At 39.4% G+C, this 20,419-nt stretch overlaps 1 protein-coding gene across 1 annotated transcript in view; it reads right to left on the reverse strand.

Annotated features, from left to right (window-relative positions):
• Positions 1 to 273: 273 nt before the first annotated feature.
• LOC147692398 (uncharacterized) overlaps positions 274 to 20,419 on the reverse strand; it is a 352,032-nt gene continuing 331,886 nt past the window's right edge. The window contains exons 3-5 of the mRNA XM_086938616.1: positions 14,530 to 14,563; positions 10,190 to 10,310; positions 274 to 7,300 (exon numbers count right to left, since the gene is read on the reverse strand). Coding sequence (XP_086794742.1) covers positions 7,002 to 7,300; positions 10,190 to 10,310; positions 14,530 to 14,563 — 454 coding nt within the window. The 3' untranslated portion in view covers positions 274 to 7,001. The remainder of the gene's footprint in view (positions 7,301 to 10,189; positions 10,311 to 14,529; positions 14,564 to 20,419) is intronic.

Genomic DNA, 20,419 nt, shown 5'->3' on the forward strand with positions numbered 1-20,419 from the left:
CCGCTCTTACCTGAACGAGCCGCGGCTGATGTTTTTCCAGAATCTGTAATTGTGTTGTACATTGTATGGCTTGCCCTTGGAAGCAGAATCAATTTGGTTTGATGATTGAGTGATTGAATCTGAAATTCTACTACATTGGTGATGATTGTCCCTTATTCTGCCTAAGAGATGCCTAGTTTCTCATTCTGGTTTGTTGTACAGGACATTGACCCCTATTGTTTCAGTGCGCTCTAAAAAATAAAATGTAGCAATACAAATAAACACAGTACAATGCAACATATTGGATTATTTTATTTCTGTAGAAAGAACTGATGAGACACTATTCAAATGCACAGAACACAAACACAACAAAATGTATCCACTGTACTCTGGATCAAACCATGAATCAAATCCATGTTTCTCATTGAAATCAACTGTTGCAGACAGCGTGATACCCTAATATCATCGTCAGAATATTGTCTGAATTAAATATTGTATGCCAAATAGCGTCAGAAAATATATAGTCCCAATGGAAATAAGAATAATAAATCTACAACAAAAGGGATGATATTTTTGTAAACAATATTTAGGACACAAGATTTATGTCAGACTTTACCATATTCTGATATACAACCATGGCTGGGGTTGCCGGCGGATTAATGTAATTGATATTTTAGCATTGAACCTCAACTTTCATATTTTAAGCTTAATTACTATCCATTCAAAAAACCTCTATCTGGGTTTACCATAATGACACCTATAAAATATAATGTGTTGGTAAAAGCAGAAACAAATGTGTGTGCAATGTGATCTGCTTTAGAGGATTTGATGTTCTATATCCCTTCTTGATTCCGTGTATGTATAGAAGTTTTATTTAATGTGTAAATCTTCGTGACGGGTTCTTTGTGTGAATCTCAAATTTTTAACTTACACACAGTCATAACAGGTGAACTGATGGGATTGCTCTGTAAACGATAGGGAAATGTAGCTTAGAAGTGTGGTAAGGATAGTTTAGTCATGTCGTGACTCATAATTTCGATTGAGACGCCATTTTATTAGAAATGGGTGCGGATTTGGAATTTACCTTGCTTCTGCTTTTACCCCTCCCAATAAGAGGCCCTTTATAAACTCTGCCTTTCACAGTTTCAGTGGACATGCCAGCTTGATAAGTCAATTGTACCATTGGTTAGAAAGTGTATATTGTGAATGAACCTTTCTTCCTGTTCCTTGTGTATCATTTTGAAGGACCTCCTCTGGAAGTACCGATGTGGGCTTGCTGCAGGCATTATTTTTTGTAAGTGTTTGTCTAGAAAATGTTTCATATTCTATTTCTACATCGCCTGATAAATGTTGCTGAGGGAGTTATGGGGGGTGTACCTTACATCAGGAAATGGGTTAGTACTGAGAATTGATACTTGTGACGCTGACATTCTGATTTGCTCAAAGTGAGCTAACCATCATACCATGGTAAATCTACAGTCTTGATAATTGCTTATGGATAAAACGTGTATAAAAAAACCCTTGTTTTCATGGCTCTGTGGGGACTTCTCATTTTACTTCGGAAACTGTATAATTTTATTGGGATTTTCCTTATATAAAATGCTGTCAAAACTCTATGAATATTATGCGTAAAATTCGGGACAAACTGCTTATTAAGATTAATATTTCTGTTTCTGATTTTGTATTTCAGTATCTGAGTTATGGCATTTCTAACTTACTTTTTTGTATGCCTCGTGAGGTTTTCTGTATTAAATCTTTTAAAGTTATTTCTGATCTAGAACTCAATTATCGAGTGGTCCCAATCACTATTTGATCATACTGTTTATACACTGCTAATTGAACAGGGTCAAGGAAAGAGGATGGTGTCTCTAGCTGCTAGTTTAACTGGACCGAAGGCACTGAGCTGCCAGCTTCAACATAGGGTGTCTGAAAATATAAGTGTTTACTCGATCATTGTGGTTTGGCGCACACATATGCATACCCCAAATGATTATCAATATTACTACCACATCACAGAACCGACGTTAGCGAAATACACATTTTGACAAGGATACAAATAAAATAGCCAGTAACTTTTTTGCTTCTGTCAGAAATGTGATAAAATCTTTCAAGCAGAGTTTTAGGCTGCTATGGTTCTTGTGCACAAAGCATTCACATGGATCCATTTTTGTTGAATGAAGGTAATGCATCAAATACTTTTTTTTAAGTGTTCATTAGATGGAGACCTATCTCCTACACTTAACAATGTAAAGCAGAGTCGATGGCCTGGAAAAGGACAACCATGCCTGCTCACTGAATGGAAATGTGTGAAAACTCTCCATTTTATCTGACTCTACCAATACTGAAATACAAACTTGGAAATTACATTATTGTACCTAACCTGCATACCACACAAATGTACAGAGGAGGAAATCAGGCTTATGATGAGGAACATTAAAGAAAAGAAAAGCAATCAATGCATTACTACATTAACACTCTTCCTCTTTACAATAGGCTGATATGCAAATCAGAGCCGATAGATTTAGATATGTTGAATGTGGTACAATATTTGATTGGCCAGGTCTTCCGCCAGTGCCCCAAGTGCTGGACTAGAACTTACCTAACAAAGAAAGTTGTTTGTGATGACATAGCTTTTTAAAGGGACACAGTATCACAAAGAAGCATCAAACTGGAACATGCTATGAGTTTGGAACCAAATCTAGGTCTTTTGGGGAGGTATATTGGAAGAAATGTGGCTGTACTGCCCTCAGCTGAAGGTTGCTGCAAAAGCAAGCCCACACTATTTGCATAGGACGGGGAGATGACTGTCCTTGCCTTGGAGCCAGTGGCATCTACTGTCAAGACCCAGAATGAACCCACCCAAGTATATCTGCATTACCCAAGGCTGCAGCCTGCATTGCTCTGTGAACACCTCTCCCTGACTTTGTTGAAGTCCTGGTCCTCCAGTGTACAGCCTGAGAGTGACACAATTTGTTTTAATTTTACTCAAGGTCCATGAGTTTCAGCCGTTAGACTAGGCCTGGGGATACATATTTCAGATATGATGTACAATTTCAAAGATGTCTGAGGTAAATGGTGCAGTAACCCCAAAAAGCAGTCTTAGTCTATAGAACCATGAGCTGTACATTATCTTGTCATTAACAGTGTCACAGAAAATGTTTAAGTACAATCAGCCATTTACAAATACATTCCCTTAAAATGTTGCACCTTAGGGAGGCAAACCATTGCACGCACCAGTAGCCCCATTGGTTTGCACACCACCTGGTACTATATAATTCCTCTTTTGTTGAACTGTGTGTGCTTCTTCTTTCAGACCCCAGTGGCATTTATAAAATTGATTTTAGAACTGATTTGTGTGGTTTGGCGATGCTCATTAAAATGTCTGTGATGGCTTAGAGTGGTTTTCAGACACTAGTACCAAGGGTAGACAAATCATAACACAATTAGTCAAAAAACAACATTGCCCATGATATAGAGATGAAACCCACAGGGCTGAGGAGAGTGCCAATGATTTATGCTCTCCAGGCCATAGTATAACAACATCTGTAGAACCCTTTGTTATTTGAATTAAAACACCTCATAATAAGAGAGTTATAAAACAGTTTAGGGTAGCCCATGACTGGCGATATTGAATATAAGTGTGCTGAATCCCAAGCCTGCTTAGTCTTAATTCCACCTCATTCCTCATTATTCCACAACCGAACACTTACCTACCCCTTTATCTCACTGTGGCAGGATTCTGCTTTCTCCCTCTGTCAAAAATTTCCCACCTTTCTCCTCCTCCTCTTTCCGCCTTTTGTGTCGTTGTCTGACATGCTCTGTGTCAAAGTCTGATGAGTAAAAGTAAAGGCCCGTCCCAAAAAATTAGTGTTGGTGAGCCCCATCGGCAACCACGGGATCAAATTAAGCTCTGATTTTAACCTCCCCTCTTTATATATCTGAAAATATTCTTTTGAAAAAAACAGCTGTTCTAACTGTACATTGAGTTGCTTAATCAAATTGTATATGTGTTCTAAAACTAAATCGATCCCATCGTGATTGACCTAGGTACTCATAGAGAGTCAATTATAGAAAGGAAGTAACTTGGGTATCCAGCCTAGTGCAATAGTAGTTGATGTCCTGGGACACAAGTGTCAAGCAAGAGTACACACGACGAACTGTCCCCGATTGCCACTGACCTACACCCAAAACCGTGAAAAATGCTCTTGGAACCAATTTAATTGAAATTAGTCCAAAATGGATTTTCATAAGTGATCTCGACCCAAATATTCGACAAAACAATGGTTCATTTGGGACTTATTACAAACTTCTTTGGTCTTTTACAGGCATAACAAGTTGCATTGTTTATTGTCAATAAGTGACTATAAAAATGATACTAGCCTTTTAACTGCTCCATGATTTTATTCGATTTAAATAACCATCTTTAATCACTCTCTTTCTCTTTGTTTGTGTAAACACAAGGGACACCAAGCACTTTTGTTATTTTTGTATGTAGTATATATGGAATAACTGTGTAAATATGGTTATTAATAGTGATTAAACTCATATACAAGGACAAAGAATAAGTGCCACCAGCATTCATTCTCTGTAGAAAAGGTTTGGTTTGAGAACATATCAAACGATGAACGATAGTCAACTTGTCAAAAAACAGACCCAATCATAACATCATTATTCATTAGCCTTCCTGTTATGGCTTACATTCAAGACATCCCAAGGTTGGGCCAAATCGTGTTACAAACAGTGTTTCAGTAACCTGATAAGTGAACACATGGGTATACCTGAGAGTTGATTTGGACTTAAAATTCATTCTTTCAGCGTGGACGTACCATTACTTTTTTGGTGATGAGCACCTTATACTTTGTAATAATCAGTTGGTAACTTTGATATAGGTTGTTTGGTCTTCTACCCATGATGAATTTGCATCAAGATGAAACACATTTTTTCTAGAATGGAGGAGTAATAAAGAAGAATTTGAACATCAACAGCGACCAGAGCATTGTATATTGAACTACTCGAGACGTGGATCATTGTTGAACTTTTGGGAATTTTATTTCCTTTCTGTGAGTGTTTGGTGGCCATTCCCTCTCTCTGGAAGCACCAGGAATGTGGAACTGGGAAACTACTGAATGTTACTATTTAGGCTACCCTTTTTGATGTTTTGAGTGTTCACCATATCAGATGCAAGAAAGTCCCAGCAAGAGACGGAATACATCAAAGCACTTTAAATGAATGAAACTAACAGATATGCTGCTTGATGCTAAATCAGTCACATTCTGACAAAGTGGAATAGACATTGCTAACGTACAAAAACACAAATGACTACAAACTTTCACCAGCATGGGTCACTTCAAATTCATCATATGCACCTCTGTTTTCTCCAGGAGGAACACACTATGAAACTGAGATCAGAACCTTGGAATCAATATAACATCAGTAGTAAAGCTAAAATTAAAGGTTACTGAAAAAATGAAACTTCCTCCTTTAGCATAGTAATTAATGACTAGAAACCATGCAAGCATGTATGAAATCCAGTATTCCAGTCCTTCAGGGACCTGCAAGCAATGCCTAGACCGCCATTCTCAAGAGCAAATATTTCTCAAAGATGTACACAAGTCATTAGAAACTTGTGGACAAGTTATCCCCCTTTAGCTAAAAAAACAAGCAATATATAAAAGAGCAGGCTACAGAAATTAACTAAATGAAGTTGCCACACAGGAACCTGCAAATTGAAGCTGACATTTAAAACAAAAGTCCTGGGAATTATTTCTTGGCAAGGTAAAGTGGGGCAATTTGGAGAGGCCAAAGAGCTTCTATAGAAAGGCAGTCCTGACAAAATAAAAGGACGCGATAAAAAATGAAACCCTGGTGAATCTGTAACTAAAAGGAGGTTCCATAGACTATAGAGCATATCTTAAAAAGTATTGACAACAATAGCAGAAAATCTTGACAATTATTAAAACCCCTAGAGCCTCCATTCTTAAGAAAGTGAGAATGTAGACTAGAGAAATTAAAGATGCTGCAAATATTGCCAGAAGAATACAACAGCTTTCAAGACACATACCAAAGTAAGGACTGACACTCATACTAACATGATCCTGAAACCTGCATTGAAAATTGGTTGGACATGATATGGCCTGCAGCAAGTCACGGGAAACCTTCAGCAACCCTCATACTGTAATGACTGTTATAAGGAAAAGGGAAGTTGTAATTATGCAATATTAAGCTCTACAGTCACATCAGTGGCAACATTCAAAATCAAGTGACCAATGTTCTACTCTTCAGAAACTTTCTACAATTGTATTCAATGTTGCTCACCTTCTTCAAAGAACAGCAAGCCTGCACTGGTGAGTATTTTTTGATACATGGACTTCCCATACAGAATGAAATGTTCATACATCCACAATAATCTTATCTGAGGAGGAATTGGGTGTGGTATTGCTTTTCAATGCAGATATTATTTATTCTAGATTACCATAAAAGGTAGTGATCTGGTGTATTACAACATTTTGTGAATAGCTAGTTTTTAAAGAGACAGTGTGCTCTTCCCATTTATAAGACTTTAAAAAGTTCAGACAATATTTTTATGCATCCATATTTGTGACTTTTGACAAGCTTCTCTCAGTAGGCTGTCTGTCTCCCTCTAATCCTATCGCTTCATGATGTATTATTATAAATACAAACACCAGAGAATGCCCATGTTTGCTAGGCACATACATATTAATGCCACAAACACATTTTAAAATTGCCATCATGCGTGCATAAACACTGCTAATTCTTTACTCATTACACGATAAACGAGGCTCCCATCAATACTTCCAGGCTTGGGGCTGGTGCCTTACTCCGTCATATGTATTCCCTCAAAACATAAGCAATAAGTCAAATAATCTGATGGTGCTAAAATAGCACCCACAACCTTGCAACCCTTCGAACATTTGCTGATTTGCTTCTTCTTCTTCATAAGATCAATTTTTGAGCAGTAAGAGGGTGAATCCCATCTATAAGTCTTACTTGAAAGCTGGGATTCAAAAGGCGAACCCTCCAAAGTCAAAGGCATCAAAATCATGGTCCATTCCCTCATAGTCCATTCCATTGTAGCCACAGCCTTCCACATCTGCGGATGGGTGGTAACCAAGTTCCTTAAAATCTGGAGGAGGGGCTTCGCCTGAGTTGGAGGCATTAGCTGATGTAACCATGTAGCCGAGGCTTGGTCCAGCTGCTGCTCCACCCATTAGCAGACAGGCAGCCTTGACCCCTCCATGCATCTGGGATCCATGTCTCAGACAGCTGGGGGAACATTTGTCTTTGCCATGCCTTGATCGTGCTGTGGAGAGAATAAAAATGATCTCTAATTTAAGACTGCCACAGACCATCTTTATGTTCCTTATTTTACAAAATAAATATATTCATGCACATAATACTGCCATTGCACTAGCAAATGAACATAAAATGGCAGGCCTGCCATTTATAGGGCAGGACAGAGACATGCATTGTTAGTTTACAGAAGGTAAATCATGTTGTAATCCTCTTGGAGCAACTATGAAACAGCAGGGAATGAAGCCTATACAAAGGATGTCTGGGATGCAGTGCTGAGTCAATAGTGATCGACTGAGCCTAAAGTTAGAAGATTGAGTGTGTACATGTAGGAAAATATCTGATGGGTAACATTATGAGTGCTCTGGTAGACTCTAAAGATCAGCCTTTGTGGTAACTGCCAAAATGCCTGCATAGCTGCCGTGTGGGATTTGAACCTGTTGCTCTGAACTGCTTAGTAGTGGAAAGAGGTACCTCTTTTGGAGGACTCTGAACCCAATGAGTCCCTACTGAGGATTAATGCCACAATTGCCTGATCTCTTCAGCCTAGGTTATAAACATGGACTTTATACAAGGGCTCTCATAATTGTTCTTCACATACTCCACTGCATCCAGAATGTTGCCCCAAAACATCTCCTGCATTTGGCAATGATATGGTACCAGAATATAGTTATTAGAATATCATAGGAAATAAATATTGTGGCCTAAATATCATATGAAAATATATTGCCCTATTTGAGCAAATATTAAAACATATACAACCAATGCAATTACATTTTTGTGAAACAATGCTTAAGTCAAAATATTTATGTCGCACAATATTTCTGACAATGGTTTTCTGGCATAGCCTGGGCAACCATGATCCCATTTGTCTTTAAAGGCAATCTGTGTTTCCCATTGGCCATCTGTGGAGCAGACACATATTATTACAACTCAAATTCTGTACCTACCACCTAAGAAGAACGGTCAGATCTAGACTTTTCACATTTACGAACTCTCCAGGTTCCGAACATTTTACACTGTTGGAACCAATTTTGCACTACAGATAGCCAAGCTCTGAAAATCTCACAACCACCTTGATTTACGAAGATCTGTAAAGTCCTAGATCTCCACAAATACTCAGCAACTGTGCAATGTGTTATAACCTGACCTTGACTACTCCAGCCATGAAGATCACCTGGAGATGTCCTGTCATGACATGCATAACTCTCTCTGCCAAAAACTCATCTAGAAAAATGTGGGGTTGTGTCCTTTAAGGGGCCGGGTAGGACAACGTAACAATATATGTAAATAAGGGAACCCGGTCACGATTAAATTCTGCCGCTTTTTTATTCAGAGAAAAACCAAAGGAAATGATGGGCGGAGCCTTGACAATACAAGCACTCACCTCAATTCAACTGATCTGGGTTTAATCCATCATCGTTCTTTAGCCCACTCTGCCACCCCAGTTCAGACATGGCCATATGCAAATCAGTCTGACCCTGTGCCTCATGGGAACAGTCCAGCCCGAACTGCCAAGCCATGCCTTCCCTGGACCCGAAACAATCTTCCGAGGACTGGTTTCTGGCATTCCAGCCATCTTCAGCCCGGCTTGCTTGAATCCAGTGGCAAAGTGAGCAAGGGGCTCACGTCTGAGCATACCCTGCCAACGTATGACATTGTTCTGCATTCTGTCCATCAACTGTTGTTTTGCATTTTGTCACCCCGGGTGGGATGGGTATGGTCAGACGTGAGTCTCATGCTCTCCACACCACCGGAGTCAAGCTATCCTGGCTGAAGACGGCTGATAGCCATAAACCGGTCCTAGGATGCTTGATTCCGGTCCAGGAAAGACATGGCTTGGCAGTTCGGGCTGGACTGTTGTATCTAACCACATTCACTGTGGTTAACCACAGTGAATGTGGTTAGATACAACATTGGTGAAATGAGGCGACACCCTTAAAATGAAAGACCGACAGTAAGCCTCTGCGAGGAAACTCCAAATCACGCCGTGAATTTAACAACTGTGCCATAGAAGACAAAAATACTAAGCGGCAACAGTTACGATTAAAGGGAACCCATACACAACAATACAAGCGCCATTCAAGAGCTCCAAACAACCAGATAATTCTTGTACACAAATTCTAATAAAGTACCCATTAAATAGCCCTGAAGAAAAGCCCGACAAATAAGAAAACGTGCTTGGAAACGCGTTGGCTTGTTCACGAACATCTTACTCACAAAGGGCAACAAATAGAACGGTGTATACCTTACTGGTGTACACAGTCGATAAAGTTCCGCTTTCAAAAAAAAGCTCGCCCTTGTGAGACCAGTCCTCTAGTAGATAAAAATAAACCTGTGTAGGTCTGGTGTTAAACTAGTTACTAGGGTACAATTTAGAATAGGTTTGTAGAAAATGTATTGTGAATTGTTAAATGTGCAAATGTTTTGTGTGTAAAAAGTGTATATATATTTGTACGCAGTGAATCAATCATTTTTTTGTATTGCAACATGTAAACCTTGGACAAATTTAAATGCGTATAAAGTGATGTAACTCAAATACGACATAAAAATGTATCAATACCCAAGGATTAATTCTTTAGGGTACAGTACCTGCTCCGAATAAAAAAAGCGGCAGAATTTAATCGTGACCGGGTTCCCTTATTACATATAAAAACTCATCTAGAGCACCTACATACTTGTGCATAGCACCAAACCTCAGTGAGAACATTAAAGCACCTGTGTACTACATCTAACTCTTCCTATTTAGGCCACACTACACAGATATACTCTCCTATTGATACAACCATACAAATGAAGCTAGGCAGATTGAAACAGATTTTGAGGTCATTCAAGTAATATTAGGTGCTATACACGTTACAAAGCAGTACAATACGGAGTGTAAGAGGTGCTCTATTACCTTCCGATGTCTGGCTCTTCTCTCTGTTAGGGGATCCAGATTCTTTCCAGCAGCATCTCTTCAAGGGAGAGTCATTATGGAGCTTACAGCTTCCTGGAGAAAGGGGACCATGGGACAAACTCTAAAAAAGAATGTGAAAGCCTCAGCTTAGATGTCTTTATAATGTAAAACTTATCAATGGACGAATCAACAGAAGGAGAAGCAGCATGCAGAGGATCTACATCCGGATTTACAGAAAGATAGGTCACTATAGTGTTGTAAATTGTGCACCTGTTCTTGCTGCCTGTTTTTTGCAATGCGACATACATACTAATAAAATCACCAGTGTCAGGGGCCTGTAGGATAACTTTCCTAATGAATATTAATTAGACAGGCAGCTTTTTGAGACCCAATCTGATTGTCTACAAACACAGGGATGGTAACCTGCAAGGAACAGCAGAAGACCATCAATGGGTGTGCATTTCCCAATTGATTTTTCTAGAAGGATGTGTTTTTAAAAAAAGAACATGGTACTGCTTTCAAAAGAAAATTCCCATTAGTGAAGACTTTTAGGGCAGGAGCTAACAGTGCATACAGTGAGGTTGCCCAACACAATTCACAAAAGGGAAGGTTCCAACTGGGAGAGCGTCTCCGATGCGAATGGGATGTTGCCTTCTTTGAGGAGCTAGTAACTTATCAATGGTTTTTAGCTGCAATCAGGACACAAATTATCAATACATTTAAATGTGAATTGCAAATGTGAGGGGACACCTCAATTATGTCCCCCACTCTTGGCAATTTGGAATTAATTGCTAAACCCATTGCACAATTTAGAAAGAATTTACCGAATCACAAAATAGGGGTATAACAAGGCTAAATACCAAGTTCCGGTCACTGTCCTTTGACTTTTTAAATCATATGGTTTACAACTGCAAAAGGTCTTAGGGCATCTAGCACTAAGTCATTCATATATTTTGGGCGTAAGTTGGAAAGATTGTACATTTCACTGTTTGTACACAGCTGTCACCGATACTGAGAAAACATAATTGACAGCAAAAAGTCAGTTCACTGTTTTGTAACTCATTATGGAGAGGGTGGGTTCTGTGCTGTCATTGTAGCTGTATTTTATTTTATTTTAATTTATTCATTTTTGCATTTATATGTATATAATCTTTTTTTATTAGAGTTAACAAGACCATGTACATATTACCCTAAATACATCCTCATATTGTCATCATTATATACATCTTAAAGTGTGTCAAAATATGCAACCCAGTAGCACATAAAACCTCTAACCCAACACCCATACCTTAAGACATATTTTTTAAGTATTAACATTTTTCTGTTAATATCGAAGTGGCAGTAAAACTGCACCACACAGAAAAAAGTGTGTGACAAAGATTCTATTGATGAGCGATATAGAAAACATAATGACATATAAAAGTCACGTGCTTTAGGGCTACATTGATATTTCATATGCTGTTTGATTCAAATAAGACATTTCAACAAACCAAAATTATTTGTGATGGGATTTACCATTAACAGAATCTTAATAATTTCATACCTCTATTAAAATTTAATGCAAATAGTGTGCCTGGACTGTGCACTATTATAATGTAAGAGATATGTGTTGTGTTAGAGTTCTGAAATAAAACATCAGGCCTAGTTATGAGTTTGGAGGTGTGGGAGTGGCCCGCTACTGCCCCGCTCCCACACCGCCAGACAGGATCGCCGGCTGTCTGCCAGATTACGAGTAATTTTGTGCTCTGGTGGGTCAGGTGGCTTGGCAGTCCCATGGCAGTGCAGTACAAAGGTTCATAGGTGAGCCTTAGAACAGCTTCGCTGCAGGGCCACCAATGCACGCTCGTGCATGGCATGGACTGTGTAGTCCATGCTATGCAGGAACAGGGGTGCATGTTCACAGGAGGGGGCACAAGATGTGCCCCCTGCATGCATGCCCATGCACAAGGGCATTACAGGGCCCTGTATGCCCCCCTTGTTTTCGAACCACCAGCAGTTTCATGGCGTGAGAACAGCCATGAGACTGCTGGCAGTGAGGAAACTCGTAATATGCTTGGTAGTGCTGCATGCCCATAGCTTGAATATTACCCCTTAACTCCATTATTAAACTAAAATCCAAATTACATTTGACAAGAAGTCTCTGGGTTCACAACTCAGGTTAAAAAACAAACAGTACAAAACCAGAGCTGCCAACAGTTTAATTCACATACGCTCAATAGAAGTAGGTTTGCTAGCTCCTAGGCAGTGCCACATTTATAAATAGATAAGTACCAGGGCTCTCGTCAGGAGGTGACTGCAGCTTGGACCAAAGACTTCCCCAGCCTGTGCTGCCAATAATAGTAACTACACAACTACTAATCATCACACTCCCGCAAGTGTGAAAATTCGGATTATTTTCGGCCTCAAGGATATAAGAATGGCTTGGTTGGCATGTAATAGTCATTTTTAATGTGCATTGAATTAATAATTAACAACTGTTGTGGTCATCTCTGAATTAGGTAGACAGCGTTGCCTTGTGGCAGACTGTCACAAGAGCCGGTGTTGACAATTAAGTGCCGGTGCTGTTCACCGGAAACCACTGGCTGAAATTAAGTACTGGTCCTAGGTGGTTAAACTATCAGGTGCATTTCAGGACATGATAGGTATGGTGAGCTTAGGTGGTCACAGTGAAGCACCATATGAAATAGCTAAAGTCATTTCAGCATGCTAGACTAATAATAACGGACTCAATGAAAATCCACTGAAGTGATAATTTAATATATCACACTGAGGAAATGATTTCTTGATTCTGCTTCAGTAACCCAAGAGAGACCATTATCAAAAGGGGTACCTTATTATTTACATTCATTAATTTGTTGTGATCTGGAATTTTTGAAATACCAGCCAGGCTTACAATTAGTGGGGTTGAATTATCCTAGAGAGTTTGTGGAAACATATTTCTGCCAAGCAATGAAGCCAAAAGGTGTCGGGTCACATGACATTAAATCATTGATATAATATAATATATCAGCTTTACAACTATACAGCGTGGGTGGAATTGTGCAGGAAATGTTCAATGTCCATGTTGTCAGTTGCAGTGCCATGGATGAATTAGCCTTTTCCCGTCTCGTTTTAATGGAAAGGTGAGAAAAACATGTTTTTCTCTTGGGTAGTATATAGAAAGGGTTTCTGCTGCCTTAATTCTATAAAGATAATTTAATTTCTGAACGATGTGATAAAATTCTTCACAGCCCGTTCCTTTTTACAGGCAGGGTTTAAATACGCTAGAATACAGACGAATATTGTGGCCCAGAGCTTACCCTTAACAAATTGATAAACAAATGCCTTCATAACGTGTTTCCACTGAATTTCAATAGGTCTGGTAATAACATTTACTAACCCCATTGGAATATCCTACTACTTACCTGTAATCTTCATTACTCCGGGTCCCGTTGTCCTCGTCCCCTTCATACCATACAGTGAGATTAACCATCTCTTACTGTTTAGTATGAAGGGGACGAGGACAGGAGGGACCTGGGGTTAATGTCCTATTACTTACTGGTAATCTTCATTACTCCGGGTCCCGTTGTCCTCATCCCCTTCATACTAAACAGTAAGAGATGGTTAATCTCATTGTATTGTATGAAGGGGACGAGGACAGGAGGGACCTGGGGGTAATTACAAGTTTTTCACTTTCATATTGAAATCTTAAATGCTGAAAACAGCCACATTTTCCATCGGAAAGTCCAGGGCAAAGTGAGGAATAACTTGTGAGATCAACTTGGAATTACCGATCTCCCCAGTAATTATTTATTTTGTATTGGATCCTCAGGGTTCAGCTCATAATGGGCCAGTTGTTCCCAGCCCTGAAATGTATGTTGCCCCTTTCATCTGCAGCTCCATAGGTGAGATAAGTCTGGTCTATTTTCCTCGCCATGAGAGTTTTACTGGCTTACCATTGTCCCAGAAATCGGTCACTGAAACCTACGAGTTTCTGACTGTTGTAGTTCATGTGATTTTTGAAGAATCTTGAATGAGGCTAGATGCATCACTTGCACTTTTTAAAAAAAATTCTCCTAACAAAATGTCTTATTAGGATGCTAAAAGTTGCAATAAGTTGCAATATTTTGCCTGTCTCAATATCCATCCCCATCAGTGCACACTTTACTTGGTGTTCTTTATTATTGCATTGTGACTTTAATAAATGCATATCTCTTGTGCTCTTATACATCAGATGGCATGGTTTGCAGGTAATAATACTGAAATGCAAAACATTTATGTGGAATGGACAGCATGGTCAATAGTTGAAATGTGAAAATATTGATTGTAGCTATGGAAACAATGAAACAATATTAACTTACTTCTTTGACTTTTCGCAGTATGTTAAGCCATTGGCTGCACAAAGACAGAAAGTAAACAGAATATTAGAAAGGATGAAGACATACTGGTTCAGTGCAAAAGGAAACCAATATCTAGTGTGATATATTTCATCCAACCTCGTTATTGCCACAATTTGTTCTTGCACTGAGGCCGTTTACCGACCAGATCAACATTGAAATACCCTGGTGATATTATACTGTACAAACCACATCAGATTCCAACCCGCAAATTCCTAGTCTTCTATCTGTTAATGGTTGTATTAGGGACTTAATAGAGAGCAAGATGAGATTCATTGAATGGTTCATCAACAAAGAGTTGTATTCTTTGTTGAATATTTTCTTTGGTTTTAGATAATTCTGCTTTTCCGGGGTTTGAAACTTACATTTTTTGTTTTGTTGATTTTATGGAGAATTCTAGTCAAATGGAAGCTAAAGAGTTCAAGTTTTAAGATTAAAATATTATCTTAGTACACTTCATCAACAGACCTTTGCTGCCTAAGACACAAGGGGTACAGGAGGTCTTTAAAGTGCAGCAAGCTTTTGCAAAGCCAATAGGTCTTACTTTTTAAGAATTGTTTATGGTGGGTGTCACTTGCATGTTTATAGGCAAATGGTGAAACCATTGGTTGATGTTGCTATTATTACGGCACATAGAATAACCAATGCTACTAGCCCCAGAAGAATTAGAACATGAATTGAAGAATGGATGAGCGAGTGAATGGATGCTTGAGTGAGCAGCAAAGGCACTGGAGAGGAGCATCATGCCACCAACTGGACCATGGCACCCCCCAAAATACTGACCTCAGCCGTCCAGGCACTCACTCATCATTTTACCCACATACCCATAATGTGTTCACTTTTCTCTACTTTCTCTGCCATTTATGTAAACACTCACCCTTACTTCCTTCTCTTCATAGACTCAAGCATCCACCTATGCCTTCATTATGTTTCATGTGTATATGAGAAGCCACTGTGTTAATCATGTAGAAGGTTTATCCCCATTACAAAGAACCTTAAGCATGGTAAACAGGTAAGCATACACACGGTCCAATGTTTAGCAAGATTTTATCTTGTATTAAGTGTAAATTGTTTTTCGAAGAAGGATAAAAAACACTGTTTATTTCTATTGGGTTATATTGACATGAAAACATTGTTTAGTATTGTATTTTCTCTTTTCTCAGTTTCTTCTGTCTATGTTAGTCCAAGTGTGCTGTAATACTGCTATTATTTAATTTGTTAATGATTGTATTTCTACTCTTGAAAGAGAAAAGTGGTAAAAAGAGGGATATGTTATGGTTTTACATAGTTCGGTAATATGATGATAGAATTAAAATGTCACACAGAATGCGAACATGAGAATGCTGCCCTCCCTTTGGCTGGTTTGGGGAGCTGTAAAGAGCGGAGGAGGCAAGATGAAAGTTACATTTTTATTTATTTAAATATATCAAATGACCCACTGGTGCTCAAGCTAAGGCGTCTAGCCAGATCAGCTCCAACCACTTCTCTGGTCTTGAACCTTAGCTCTACAACAAATTTGTTCGACATTACGTACCAGGCATTCTAAGTGATGTACTATAATTCTACAAAACACAATGATCTAAAATGTCAAAGAACTACAATAGAACAAGAAGAAAGATATTACCACATGTATCTTTTCACAACAAAATAAAATAAACAAAAACAAAACAAAACAAAATTAGTCTAAGATACAGGGCCAGATGTATCAAAGGGTTTTGCCCATTCTGTGTCTATGGGGAAATGTGTTGATACATATGGCCCATAGTCATCTAATTTTTTTGGCAATTTTACATTTCTTTTATGCGACACAAGATAATCTTGAACAGATGGACTCATAGACACATTCTCTGAATGAAAAGTTGAATCTTGAATAGAAGAACTCATACATACATTGTCTGAATGAGAACATTCCCCAGAATCATCACTAGAATGAAAAGACTCCCCAGATAGCAATGAATCACCAGATATATCATCAAACAAAACAACGCGAGGTATTGGAGAGACTGTTAAAGTGTGGTCTGACTCTCAAACGAGGAAAATGTAAATTCTGTCTCCATGATGTAGAATACTTGGGACATCTCATCACAGGTTCAGGAATTAGACCTAAGAAAGCTTTAGTTGATACAATAAAAATATGTATCTCCAAAGTTCAAAGATTAGCTTGTCAAATTTTTAGGTATCGCTGAGTTCTACAAGTTTGGACCCAAAATTGCAGTAAGAACAGTGACTTTAAGATCATTGTTGAAAGTTTGCATGGTGTGATAGTTGTAAAGCTGAATTTAGAGATGTGAAGTCTGGCTTGGAGAAAGTCTCAAATCTAGGAAGTTTTGATGCAGGAGATTATATTATTGTGATGACGGACACAAGCTCAAAAGGTTTGGTGTGGTTTTATTGCAGAGATCTGTGAATGTCTATAGAAATATTGCTTCCATTTCATGTGGCCTGAGAGGTGCAGAGGTCAATTGCTCAGTTATTGAGAAGGAGGCTCTGGGAGTCTATTGGGCTGTGAGGAAACTAAGAACATTTCTGTGGGGGCGAAACTTTGAAATTAAAAGCAGGTATTTGCAAAGAAAGGCGTTGATCAGATTTTGAGTCGCATTCGCAGGTGGATCATTGCTCTTCAAGAGTTTGAGTTTGGACTGACGAATATACTGGGTGCCAGTAACTTACAAGCAGACTGTCTCTCGAAGTTGTATGTTGACTTAGAGGATGATGATTCGCTACTATAGGAGAGTTTTGCTGGTGAAGCCTTTGATGAAAATTTAAATGTCTGTCTTGTGACTGAAGGTATTATACAGGAAGAGGAATGGAAGATGATGATGGAGAATGATGTGTGTGTGCAAAGCCTGGTTAGGATGGTATTACGAGGTTGGTTGGTCAAAGAGAAGTGTGAATAAAATGTACACAGTTTCTGGGAAATGCGCAATGAGCTTACTGTGGTGGATGGTGTACTTCTAAGAGGTAACAAACGTGTGCCTCCCATGGACTTAAGGAGTCTTTTAGTGAAAAATGCCTATGCCAGTCACATAGGTATATCGAAAACCAAGGAGAGAGTGAGAGAATGCAATTGGTGGCCCTCTATGGATTTGATGATAGAAAGGGAGGTTAGAGAATGCATGGAGTGTGCGAGTAGTGATAAGGTACTGAAGTGTAGGGTACAACCGATGGTCATTAAGGAATAGGATACTGGGCCATGGATGGACATCGCTTTGGATATACTTGGGCCAGTGAAAGTTAATTCACAGGATAGGTATGTACTGGTATGTTTGGACATGTTTTTGATGTGGCCTGAGATAATGGTGATCAGATCTATTGAATCTAAAGAGGTCATTGGTTTCTTGGAGTAACTGTATGAGATGAAAGGCGGTCCCTCCAGTGTTCTCACCGATATTGGTGTTCAATTCACTTCAGCAGTTGTAGAGGACTTTCTAATGATAAGGGGTGTGAAACATAAGAAAGCTGTGCTATATCTCCCAGAATTTAATATGGTAGAAAACTTTGTTAAAGAGTTGACGGAGAGTTTGCAGCAGTCCGTCATGTGTGAAATCATTTCACGATCATAGCGAAATAGGAATGAGTGGAAAAGCGGGATTGAAGGATAGGACTACATCTCCCAGAATACCTGAATCTCGATCTGTCTTCCTCTCTATCGTTTTGCTCCTTGCTTCCTATTTAGGTTCCTCCCCTTCCCATGTTCGGTGCTTGTCACCAATTCTTCTGGGTGGAGTCTTTCACGGAGAAGTTACCGTAGCCTGGAGTTATCTTGCAGCCTACCGGATTTTGTTGTAGGCTGTTGCTTAAATACCCGGCGGCATTTTCCTGAGCCGCGGGTCATCCTTTTTGAATCTCTGTACCGATATCGAGATTTTTCTGTTGGAAAGCCGCGAACGCGCTGGAGCGCATACGCGACCTTTGCCCTTCACTGCAGCGTCAGGGATCCGCACTGCAAGAAATCCATGACGTACGCTGGGCGGAATGATGAGAGCTTCTGCCTAGTGCTTTACTGATCCTCATTTCCCCTTCTAGAGCCCCACCACCGATATTAGTGTCCCGCTAGTGTAGTAACTAGCGGCAGCTTCCTGGGTTGTTTTGCCTGGACTCTTTAATTTCATTTTTCTTGGAATTGCTTTTCTCACGGAACTGTGAGGGAAAGAAGGATTGTTTCACGTTCAGGAATAGCTGAGCTTGGTGTTTCATGGTTATTCAGCCTATCAAAGAAAAAGAGACCACTGGCAGATAAGTAAAGGATCTCTCATCTTTAAACATTGACTTCCCTGTTGTTTACAGGACTACAGTAGCCTGTTTGAATTATTTTGCCTTTTCTTTATTTTTACCTTTTGAGCCTTTTTTCCTTGGATACTAGTGGCAGTAATTATAGTGAGTGCTTTACATAATTACATATATATATCCTATCAAGTACAGGGATATAGGGGGGGGGAGTCTAATGTTTGTTATTTGTGTCTCTTATTTAAAGGTGGTAGGTGCTGGCATGGCGCACTGCTTTGTTTCGTTATCGAGTTTAATTTGTGGCTATAATGCAAAGTTCATAGGATTTAAAGGTGCACCAGCAGGTGACGTAACTGTCCAAGTACGTCGCAGGACTGTTAATATGTTGAGTGCGTTACTATCAGTGTAGACGCATCCCTGCAATTGGGCACACTGTGTAAAAACTCCAAGGCATTCCAAGAAAGGTGGAATGCCATCCTTAATAAATGCAGCCTGGATCTAATTCTCCTAATCGTGGAAGAATTATCAGAGATATTATCTGAACTTTCAGAAATTGCGGTTATAGAACTTGAATTAAAAGATGCGATCAACCCCGAAGAACTTACATTTACCTTGGAAGACATCAACAAACAACTGGATAAGCACACAAAAGAAATTAATGAGCGAAAGATGCGGAAATTTCGTCAAGACACATTGGATTACAAATTAGGGGAGGTTTACACCTGGGCGGATGTCTATGCTCAGCGCCGATGAAATAAACCATACAGTCAAAACACCGATACGTCTTCCTCAGGGAGTGATAGCACAAATCGTCCACCTCAAAGAACCACAACGGAACCCACTACATCGGGTGATTCACGTGGCCAAAAACCAGCACAAGCCCCAACTAATATAAACCTTTCTACAACCGAGCCTTTTTTAGAGGCAGGCCCAGACACAACCGACGACCCAGGTGGGGAAAAATAGCAGGAAAAAGAAGCAGTCCAAAGTGAAAGGGAGGAGGAATCGTTAGTGATTAACATCTCGGACACGCAACTCACTGATCATGAAGTAAAAATACTTCAAAAGGGTATGTCATTCATCCCTACAAGCAAAACTAATTTACTGGAACTGGAAGTGAGCACTTTTAAACTCACCCGCAAATTACGTTTGAGACATTTTTTTGAGAAAGTATTGGAACCTCCCACCAAAACCAAACCTGACTTGCTACTAGGCTTAAGACCATCCAGTACCTACATGCCTCCATGCAGCCACAAGAGCATAGACACTTTTGAGACCTTGGTAAAACAAGACATTTGTAAAATCAACTTCACTAAGAATACCAAGCAAAACATGACCACCAAAGATAAGGATACCTTACGGAAAATTGCAAACAACACAAAGATTAAATGTCTGAAAGCCGACAAGGGATGCGCCTTGGTGATTCTTAATACCAGCTTATACAATGAAAGAGTCATGGAACATGTTTTGGATCCAGACACCTACATGCCACTAAGTGGGAATCCCACCAGTCAATACAAAGCGGAATTGATTGAACTAATCTCTAAAGCTTTTGATGACGAAATCATAGATGAGAGAACCAAAAGATATCTCATAGTGGAACATCCTAGAAGTCCCACAATCACCA

This window comes from Lissotriton vulgaris, chromosome 9 (assembly GCF_964263255.1).
Source record: "Lissotriton vulgaris chromosome 9, aLisVul1.2, whole genome shotgun sequence".
NCBI classification, from domain to species: Eukaryota; Metazoa; Chordata; class Amphibia; order Caudata; family Salamandridae; genus Lissotriton; species Lissotriton vulgaris.